The 10,905-nt window shown below is 42.6% G+C and overlaps 1 protein-coding gene across 1 annotated transcript; it reads right to left on the bottom strand.

The window, feature by feature from the left end:
• Positions 1 to 6,338: 6,338 nt before the first annotated feature.
• Positions 6,339 to 10,119, bottom strand: CDKN2AIP (CDKN2A interacting protein). The gene is made up of 3 exons (XM_004428728.3): positions 9,701 to 10,119; positions 9,122 to 9,252; positions 6,339 to 8,439 (listed from the first exon to the last, which is right to left on the bottom strand). Exons 1-3 carry the CDS (start codon positions 9,970 to 9,972, stop codon positions 7,091 to 7,093), a joined length of 1,752 nt encoding a protein of 583 aa, XP_004428785.1. The 5' UTR covers positions 9,973 to 10,119; the 3' UTR covers positions 6,339 to 7,090.
• Positions 10,120 to 10,905: the final 786 nt, after the last annotated feature.

Raw genomic sequence — 10,905 nt, 5'->3', positions numbered from 1 at the left:
GTTCCTATGAAGTGGAAAAGGGAAACAGAAAAATTGGAAGAGGGAGGCAGAGAAGTCAGAGTCAGAGAGAGAGATGTGACAGCAGAGGCAGGGTCAGTTTGATGCAATTTGAGGACTCAACCCACCATTGCTAGTTTTGCAGATGGAGGAAGCGGATTATGAGCCAAGGAATGAGAGCAGCCTCTAGAAGCTGGAAAAGGCAAGGAAGCAGATTCTCCCTCAGAGCCTCCAGAAGGGAACACAGAGCTGCCAACACCTTGTTTTGAGCCCCGGGAGAACTATGTTGGACTTCTAACCTACAGACTCGTATTGCTTAAGCTGCCAAATTTGTGGTAATTTGTTACAGCAGCAAGAGAAAATCAATATGCTGTTGATATTATTTTAGTTTTTCTGCTGTAGGTCAAGACTCAGTAGGGAAGCTTTGCTTTGATATATGGTGGCATGGATTCCCTTGAAACAGGAAGGGATAGAATTTTAAATTCTAAAAAACCACTAAAGTCTACAAAAAATTTACAGATGTTTCATGGGAACAGAGTTGAGCTGGCCTTACATTAGTTTGTGTGTACCACTCTCCTCCCCTCTTGTTGGATACTGACAGAGATCAAAAGAGGTCCTTGATTTTCTCTTTCACTCTTCTCCCAGAACCAACATCACACTGAAATTTATAGGATGTCTGACTTCTCAAGTACTGTCTTCCATGGTTTCAGAAAGTAAAAATCTCAAAATCTTTATTCATTTATGTTAGCTCATATCAGCAAAAGGTAACAACCAAGAAAAAATTAATGGAGCAAAGAAAGAGAAAGATGAGAGGGAAACCGAGTAAGAGATGTGGGTTTACGTGGAAGGTACAGAAGCAAACGATGTAATTAGGGGACGTTATCTATCCGTGGGAGAGAACACAAGGCAGACGCTCAGGTTTATTCCACACCTGAGCTGACATAATTCTTTATCTGCCTAGTTTCTGAATTTCCCCCAAGGTTTGTGAATAGAGAGAAAAAAAAACCTTAACATAACCCAAGCAGCCTTACTTCACCTGATATGATTTTATTTTAGGCTATTGTCTTGAAATAATTCCTCCTATAGAAGAATGTGCTGGGCAAAGTAATTTGTGACCAAGTATAAATAGTGCCCCCAGCATCATCAAATAACTTTAGCATATGCTACCCCCAAGAACAGTTTGTTAGAATTTATATGCTATCCATGCTTCATAGAACCACAAATATTTATTGCAAATTACTTTTGTGTGTGTGTGTGTGTGTGTGTGTGTGTGTGTGTGTGAGAGGATCAGCCCTGAGCTAACATCCATTGCCAATCCTCCTCTTTTTGCTGAGGAAGAGTGGCCCTGGGCTAACATCCGTGCCCATTTTCCTCTACTTTATATGGGACACCACCACAGCATGGCTTGACAAGCGGTGCGTTGGTCCGAGCCCGGGATCTGAACCTGCGAACCCCAGGCCGCCAAAGCAGAGCACGAGACCTTAACTGCTACGCCACTGGGCCAGCCCCTCAAATCACCTTTATAAGAAAGATTTTTCTAGTAAGTTTACTCATACGGCAATCTCAGGGGCCAAAAAGGGCCACCTTGTTCCGCAACTCCAAGGGACATCGTTTATTGTGTTAAATGACATCCATTGTATTCCATGTGAATGGTGCCCCCTGGTGTTGTGCAACTCAGTGGCTCTGGACTCAAGATCCCGATGCCTTCAGTATTTCTTACTCAAGCCCTCTTTGTTTCAATCTCTTGGACCCTTCTAAGGAGTGATGCATTCTTTGATTACAGTCAGAGGATAAACGAGGCAGGCTCATTAAGTGAAAATTGTCATTTCTCTCACCTCTGCAATACTCACACAGGTGAAGTTCATGCTATAGAGCAGAGGTCAGGACCCACGTGTCTCAGATGCCTGGTTCCCTTCTTCCCCCTTCTCCTCAAAATTTGCCAGGGCTGGAATGGGAGGATTCTTACTTCCTTGCTATCCCTGGGATGGACTTCCCTGAAGTCTCATTATCCTTCTCTCCTTCCCTACACGAGCCATAATGGCAGAATGATGACTAGAGAATGTGAATTACAGGGAAAAGGAATGAATGTTTTCAAAATAGTATTCTTTTACCTATATCATATTTCTCTTGTTAATTGCACTCAATATGTTGAAATGAAAAACAGGGATAGAAAGGTGCATGCACTTTACCCCACGTTGGCTTCCGAACTGCAGGTTCCTGAGCGTGTAGTAACTCCCTCATTAAGTATGGTCCACTATCAGTGCACACGGGTATGAGAAACTAGAAATGCTTCCACGGACCTCTATTAGTCTTTATTTCATGAGAACCATTTTTTTTCCTTAGCTAGTATAGAAAAATAATAATATACAAATACTGAAGAGTAATGAGACAGGATTCATAAGATATATAATGTTTCAACCATTCATTATATCATTATTTCATTGCCTCTGTAAATTGTCCCTTTAAATTCTATAAATAGAATGTCTAGAAAGCATTTTCCAATGATTATTTCAGATACATATTTGAGCAGTTTCAAGTTTACTTCTTTAGAAGCTTCCTAGTTTAATTAAATAAAATTTCTCAAAAATTTCCTCAAAGTGCAATTATACTTACTATTTTCTGGAACATAGGAAACAAATATCACGGTACAAAACGTCTTATTGGCGTTCCCGTTCAGTGCCCCAAATTAGAACCAAGTCATTGTTTAATCTTCTCTACGAACACTGGATTTGAGTCGCTGCTTCAACATTTACTAGTTCTGCAATTTGACTGTCAATTCAAAATGCTTATCAGTTTTCTCATTTGTAACATAGGATCAACAATACCAACCCACCTTACAGGTCGGGAGGCTTAAAAAAGACACCCAATGCATCAACATATTGTAGGCACCCAATAAATGGCAGCTATATACACATGGTGAGTTCTTGCTGTGCTGACATAGTTTTATTTTACAACCTAGGTAATCATTATGTGCGCAATTAATAATTAGTGGGCTTTATATATATGGACTTCTGTAATTATATTTCACAATAAAAAAGAAAGTAATGGTAGCTATTTTTAGTGTTATTTAAATATTAATTTGTGATGGGCCCTTAAGTCTGACCTGAGTCCCTACTAATTACAAATTCTAATATGGCACATTCCTTCAAGACAGATGACTTCCATTTTGTAGTAATCTGGTGGCTTTCTGCCCACATTCACTCTATTACCTATTGCAGAAGAAAGCTGGCCATCTACACTGGGCCTCATAGTTGCTCAACTCCCTTCTGCTCAGAGTCCAAGGTGCTGCAGGCCTTGAGAAAGGAAGGTAGAAGGAATTCAGTGGTGGGGTGTGGCCGCCCGCCTTCAACCAAAGTAGGTCTGCTCCTCTTTTACACACACAGGGCTCCCATTAGTCTTTGAAGAAATATGGCTGAAAGAAACCTTGAAAACCATGGATCACATGTTCAGAACTCGCATTTTATCATTTCAGTGTCCAAGCCCTGCTAAACTGATTTACATGAAAACAGTCATAAGGAAAACACTAGGTGATTCTTCTTTTTGTGCATTTGTCTTTGCATTCCTTTTCATGTCAAGCTATATACAATACATATAGTAGTTCCACTTCTATATAATAGTACAATTTCATAGTTCATTGTATTTGCTGTTTATGTTATGTTAGTTTGGTTGCTTAATGACTTCCAAAAAGGATTCTGATTCTACTCATAAAAGTTTCAAAGTCACAAGTATTAGATTGCTTTCTGTTAAGTACTGGCCTATGAAATCTCTAGTTTTCACTAAGAATGTCCTGTAGCTAACCCTTTCTGTACTTCCCTTCCAAGCTAGCCAATTTAGTTTGGGAGCTTGTCCACTAACTATTTTTTCTTGCTGCATAAACAACAAAAGAACAAAAGACCAGATAATGACCTCTCTTCAGTAGTTTTTCTAAAGAGGGAAAACAGAAAAGTGGAGATATTAATGCTGGTAATAAGGTAAGCAAAGTAAAAAGGAATGGTTCTAGCTGGATAGCAAGCTGCATCCATGGAAGCCAAGAAGTGTGAACTTGAAGTAGTATTTTTCTTGTGGAGGGGTATGGGAAAATTAATGGCTCGACGACAACTGCATTTATCTATTTTTGTTTAAATGGTAGAAAGCTACAAAGAGCTTTTTCATTCAACCACAGAAAATTGATATCCATAGATTTGCCAGTGTCTAAGAAGTGAGTCAATCTAGGACTTTAGCACAATTACTGAGGGCAAAGCCGACAAATTCCCCTTAAACTACAATTTCAACACAATCGTAGGACTGACCTGGTTTCAGTTGATGACTGCTTTGCTTACCTTCTCACTACCATTACTCAGGAATCCAAACAGCAAGGAGAAATCTGTGCCAAGTAAAGCTGCGCTTGGCAGGGAAAATAATGCTTTTTCATACATAATTTAAATCAGAGGTTTTTGATAATACATATCAAAAGCCTTGGAATTACACATATCCTTATGACAACTGTCCCAGTCAATAACTGGCAGCAGGCCCCAAGAATTGCGGTTAAAAACTCATGACAATACCATTCTTCGAAGTCAACTTTTTAATTTTACCATTAAAAAAAATCCTGATTTTAGCACCATCAAGAAAATTCAGTCTCAGGACATCATTTCACCTCATTGATTAAAAATAAATTCAGTATTTCCCATTTTGATAATCTATTTTATTCACTCAACTTGGTGGCAAATCATTTTAGGTGTTCTTTTTTAAACAAACTTCAACTGCACCCATATGGGATAATTCCCTGGTTAGAATATTCCAGACATGCAAGTACTAAGGAGAAGCATTAATAAACAGAAGAGCTTCTGATGTGACTCATTTCAAGAAAATGAGGCTTTGGAAAAAGATTGTTGTCACTTACAACGGGTAGAAAAGCAGTCTGAGGGGGATTTTCTAAAATCTTAGCATTTAGAGAAGTGAGAAGGATATTAAGCAATACAACATAGTAAGAGCTTGGGTTCTGGAATCAGATACAGGCTTGAATTCAATCTTTGACCAAAATACTTTTTTTTCTTCATCTGAAAAATGGGCCAAATGAGAATAGCTACTCATAACGTTGTGGGGAAATAAGAACACATATATGAGCAATGAATAAACTATGGTATACTGCACTATACAGGGCACTTTAAATGTATTTAACATTTAATCTTCATAGTCCTATTTCAAATGATGAAGTTAAAAGGTTAAATTCCAGAAGGAGCCGAGATTCTATCTCAAGAAGAGATTCCAAAGCTTGTTTTCTTCTGCACTACACATCTTGAAGTACTGTAAAATATGTATTTCTCTTAAATGGATTAAGTTTTGACTAAGAGTATTTTATCAGCTTTTAATAAGATTGTAGCAAATAAATGTTTACAAATTAAAGTGTTTGTTTTTACACTAAGCAGCTTCCTCAAATTCAAACATATCAAAAGGCTACTATAATTTAAAATATTTTCAATAAACTTTAACTTGAAATAAGCCAATTTAGGAAATTACCAAACCACTTAATTAGATACATTACAGAAATTTATTATTCTTTCTAATATTCAGCTCACTTTTCTGGCAACACTGTCCTGCAAAATACACATTCCGAAAGTGAGGTAATTCAAGTGCTTTGTTATTGGTTCTCACAACATATAAAGGCAACCCATTGACAGAAGATGGACTTAGCTTTGGTATCCACTTCAACATCCTCAAAAATGAATCACTTTTGAAGGTTACCTGGTGAAATTAAAACCACTCTTGATTTCAAGTATATCAAGTATCCTTGTCTATTATTTCTAGAATATAAAAATAGAAATAACTTCTACATACTTAAATTGTGCTACTTGTGTTCAATTTTCCTATTCCAATACAAATGTAAATGAAAACATGTAATGTAAAAGGTCATTTCTTGATTTTTCTCTGTACATTATCACCAGTACTGCTCAACGTGCAGCATCTAGAAAGCCAGAAGACCACAAAAATAACGAAACATCTTGGGCCAGAGTTTGAAGAAAAATGAAACAATATACCACAATAGAGTAATACAGTCAGAATCACCTAAGACACACAGGAGGATTCCATTTCATTACTAACAAATGTTAATTCAATTGATCAGGCTCGTTGAAGAGCTGAGCTTGGCTCTCTAGTCTGCCCAGTTATTCTTCTATGGGATTTGTAAACAAAAGAACCATCTAGTTCTAGATTTGCAAACTGTAACTTCTCTACCCATAAAAAGTTGTATATCAGCTATGAAAAATTACCTGGTTGCAGTTTACAGTGGCTAGTAGTAGGAAGCCTATTTGCAGTAATTGGTTCTGACTTGGGGGGAAAAAAAACACAACTCCTTGAAAAGGTAAAGTAGCTTAAAGCATTTAATATCTAAACAAATCAATCTGTTAATAGTAGTAGTCACAAAATATGCTTAATATAGAAACCCACATTTATGTTAAGAAAAAGTGTAAATTGTATTTTACCTCAAAACATAAATTAACCCACTTAAAGAATCTGCAGCAAAATCATGGTGAATTTTAAACAACTTCAGAATAAAATAACCTTAAGTACTTTATACTGCTTTATATCTAAAAAATGCTTACAACTTCTCATAAAAATAGTCTGAGGCAACTATTTTTTCTTTTATTCTTTAAGAGACACGTTCAACATTATGGGCAACATTCTTAAAACCTTAAGCTTCACAAACTTTCAGACATTCAAATACTATGGTCCCCTTTTCTTGGATGTGGAGGTTTATTCAGCTAGAAAAAAAAATGCATGGTAGACAATACATTTTCACCAAATTGAAAGTACAAAAGTTTTAAGACTACAGAACTACACATCGTACCTAATGTATCATTAAAAATAGAAGACAGTATTTTCTTCAGCAAACAAAAACAGCATACTGGTACGCCGTTAATGCATACTTTTTAATGTGTACTGTCATTCACAAATTATTTACAACTATTGTGTGAAGAGAACTAGAATGTAAATTTTCTGCAAAACTGGAAAAAAGCAATACAAAATTTGTGAAAGCCTGTTTTATATTGTACAAAAGTAAGCCAGTTTTTGTCGTCAAATACCAGATACTGTATGCAGTGATATTTTGGACATATTATAGTAATTCTTGAGGATGTTTTAACGCCGGAGGTAAGTTTACAGGCCTTGACTCTTCATCAAGGAGTACCAGGTCTTCTATTTCACTGCCTCTGTATTTCCTTTTACATATTTTTACCACCACCTTTTTCTTGAGAAATAACTTCAGTGCTTCTCTAGATGCAACTGCTTTTGCATTTTCTTTGCTTTTGCCACAGCCAGTGCCCAAATACACAGACTTGCACCTCAATTCACAAACAATACTTTCTTGAGAGCTCTTATTTTGAGGCAGATCTGCCAGTTCTTTTAGCGGGACAAAAAACACATCCAGTGTTGCTTTCAGAGCCTCAATAGCTGCATTTAGGAGCTCTCCGTGATTCACACTGGGACTAAAGCCACCAACAGCTACCAGCTTCCACGCCACCGTTTTATACAGTCTGTTGAAAAAAGGTTGCTTCTGTTTCACATCTTCATTGGTCAACTTGCAACAAGAGAATTTAACAGAACTCTCACTTAACTGTGAAGTACTTTTAGAAGGCAACTGTGATGTGCTAGTCTGAGAACTACTCTTGGAAGCCAGCTGGGACACACTCGCTAAGGAAGCACTTTTGGAAACGAGAGACCCACTGCCCTGGGAGCTGCTCTTGGAAGCTAACAGTGATGCAGCTACCTGCGAAGTGCTTTTGGAAGTCAGCAGCGATGTGTGTGTTGAGGTGCTGCTCTTGGGAGTTAGCGAGGATGTGCCTGATGAGGAACTGTTTTTAGAAACGGATGATGAAACACTTGCCTCTGAACTAGTTTTGGCAGTTACCCCACTTGAAGCTGTCTCTGAACTAGGTTTAGAAGACAACAGTGGCAACTCTACTTCTGAGCTTCCTGAGGAGCCCAACAAGGGCACCTCTATCTCTGAGAGGCTTTGAGAAGCTGAGACTGAAGAGCCTTCCAAAGCACTCTTTTCAGGTGATCCACTTTGTTGTCTGGATTCAGTGGACTGGGTCATATGACTATTCACACTGGATTTCAACAACGAAGAGACAAGCGACGCTGCACCATGTTTATCTGCAGCTTCGGGTTCAGAAGCTTTTCCAGACGCTGCCGCTGTTACCTGAGAGGAAAGGCTGCTGCTGCTTTGGCTGGAAACAGACCGATCTCCATCACTCGTCGAGCTGTTCTGACTCGAGGTACCAGAGCTCCGAGTTGAGTTCCCACTACTCTCGGATTTCACAGATGACCCCGTACACGTTGAGCTGACTTCCTGCTGAGCTGATGCATGTTCTGTTTTGGCAGAAACTTTTGCATGATCTTGCTCAACTGCAGAATTGTTTTTTCCTTCTATGACTCGTTTTTTCGATGGCTCTTCTACCCCTTCTAAAAAGAAGGAAAACATATGTGACTAAGCCTACCTCATACACATCTGCTGAAAATTTACAAGACAAATATTCATTAAAATAAAGGCACAAAGCAAAATATTTCAGAACTAGTAGTTTCTTTAAAAAGTGTATAATAACAAATTAATTTCTTAAAACAGCATTGAATAACATCATTAATTACTAATATTAAGAAATCAGGGCCAGCCCCAGTGGCATAGCAGTTAAGTGGGCGTGCTCTGCTTCAGCCACCCGGGGTTCAAAGGTTCAGATTCCCCATTGGACGCAGACCAAGGCACCACTCTCAAACCATGCTGTGGTGGCGTCCCATATAAAGTGGAGGAAGATGGGCATGGATGTGAGTCCAGGGCCAATCTTCCTCAGCAAAAAAAGAGGAGGATTAGCATTGGATGTTAGCTCAGAGCTAATCTTCCTCACAAAAAAAATAAAAAATAAACAGTATAGACAACATTTGACACTTCAAAATCTAAAGCAATCAAAGAAAACTATCAAAATCAGAGGCTAAAATACACAGACACATAATTTAGGTTTAATGTTCCAACTTGATTAATAACATTATATAAATTCTAGCTTATTAAAAAATTAGTAGTAACGGTAATTCCTAATTATATCAAACTTATGTTCTAAACTCCTATGTATGTTCACATCTATGATCTGCTAACCATTGCTACTCGATATCCCTCTTTTCTTCACCTTGGCAACCAGTTCGTCTCTTGTTGTATGGATTGGAGCATCTGTCACTTTGATGCCTTCAGCCATACTAAGTATTTTATCCATAACTTTTTGAGGGTACCTGAAAAAGAAGGAGTAGACACTTTAAAAATAGTGTTTTTTCTAAGCTACTACTGCTGGTGTGCACAAACCGGCTACAGGAACTGCATTTCCTGGTTGTAATCAAAAAGTGCACCAACCGCCAGGAACTTTCGGTTTCCTGGAAGCCCATCAACAAACGCCCCAAGGTTGGGAGGCGGGGTCCCTCTTCGGCAACTTTTAAACGCAGCGTCCATCCACAAGAGCGTTGTCAGCCAACAGCTCGCCCAGCAGCCCCCACCCATCAGGGCCACCTCCAGACTGCAAATCATGTCGGCTTCGGGCAGAGGCGCCCTTCTCGCGCTTAGAGGGCAGCCGGGCCCGCCGATTCCCGCGCTTCGCAACTTCCCTCCCCGCCGAGGGCTCCGGGCCCCAGCCCGGGGGCGACAGACAAAACGGGGAGGGCGGCTCGGGGGCGCGCCCCCACTCACCGGCACCCGAGGAAGATGTGGTTGGCCCAGGCCATGGAGAAGGAGATGAGCTGCTGCAGCTGCCGCTTGCGGGTCCCGCTCTCGGCGTCGGCCGCGTCCTCCGGGGCCGCGGAGGCGGCGCCGCCCGCGGGGGCCAGGTCCCCGGCGTTGCGGAGCAGGAACTCCCGGCGGTGGCGCCAGTGTTTGTCCGTCTCGCCCTCGCAGCGCAGCGCCTCCACCCAGGCGGCCACCCGCGGGTTCTGGCTCAGGTACTCCGCCACCTCCTGCGCCATGTTGGGCTTGCGGGCCGCGGCGGCCGCGAGCCGGCGCTGCACCGGGAGGGAGCGGGGGCGCGGGGGCGCGCGGCCCTGTCACTGCGGCCTGCACCGGCGGCAAGACAGAGAACGCCCCTCGGGAGGCTCAGACGCCAGACAACAGCGCCGCGAGCAGCCCGAACCGCCCACTTCCGCCCGCCGCCGGCTCCTTCCCTTTTATAACCTCGCCGCCGCCGAGCGCCCGCGCGTCCTTCCGGCGCGAGCCGGCTCTCCCAGCACGCTTTGCGGCGCGGCGGCCCCGCCGGGCGGCGGAGGAACGGGCGCGCGCGCGCGCGCGCGCGCGCGGGGGGGGGGGCGGGAGAGGCTTCGCCGGGGGCGCCTGGAGCCTCGGCGGGGCCCCCGCGTTCCCGCGGGGCTTTGTGACGCCGCGCGCCCCCGCCGCCTGCCCGCGCCGCCCGGGCCGCGGCGGCGCGGGCAGCAGAGGGCAGCCCGCCAAAGTCCTTGGCCGCGGCGCGCGCGCCCGCAGACCGTGCCGCCGTGCGAATGCGGGGGCTGCGCGCCTCCGCCCGCAGACGCTGCTTCTCAGCCGGGCCAAGATCAACAAAAGCTCGCCTCCATGTTTTGATTCTGTCAGAAAGCAGCTTCTGAATGTGGACAAGCGAAGCGTTCCGAGGCCGTCCGGATGGCGGGGCATTTAGGAATGCGGGGGTGCATGTGAGCTCAAACAGCAGTCATCATAAAGCTAAACGATTAATGCAGGTCGCCGTTGCCCTGGGGAGTGCAGTCTTTGAAACTCACCCTCGCCCCGCAGGGTTGGTTTCGTTTCCGCAGTTCATCCCGGGCGATGCCCGCCTCGTCTCGCGGCCGTTTTTGGTCAATAACAGGACTGCGCCGTGGACGTTCTGTATCTGTCGTATTTCGTTCAAGTAACAATATCCCAATACCCCCCAA

The sequence above is a fragment of the Ceratotherium simum genome, chromosome 28 (assembly GCF_057802395.1).
Source record: "Ceratotherium simum simum isolate JZ-2026a chromosome 28, ASM5780239v1, whole genome shotgun sequence".
NCBI classification, from domain to species: domain Eukaryota; kingdom Metazoa; phylum Chordata; class Mammalia; order Perissodactyla; family Rhinocerotidae; genus Ceratotherium; species Ceratotherium simum.
Note: the sequence above shows the minus strand (reverse complement) of the source record. Positions and strands in the feature narration are given on the sequence as shown.

Excerpts from the sequence above, each read along its gene's own strand:
- CDKN2AIP (XM_004428728.3), bottom strand. The coding sequence starts at position 9,972 with ATGGCGCAGGAGGTGGCGGAGTACCTGAGCCAGAACCCGCGGGTGGCC. Across the intron at positions 9,253-9,700 it reads CACATCTTCCTCGGGTGCCG|GTACCCTCAAAAAGTTATGG; the intron begins GTGAGTGGGGGC and ends CTTCTTTTTCAG. Across the intron at positions 8,440-9,121 it reads AGGGATATCGAGTAGCAATG|AAGGGGTAGAAGAGCCATCG; the intron begins GTTAGCAGATCA and ends CCTTCTTTTTAG.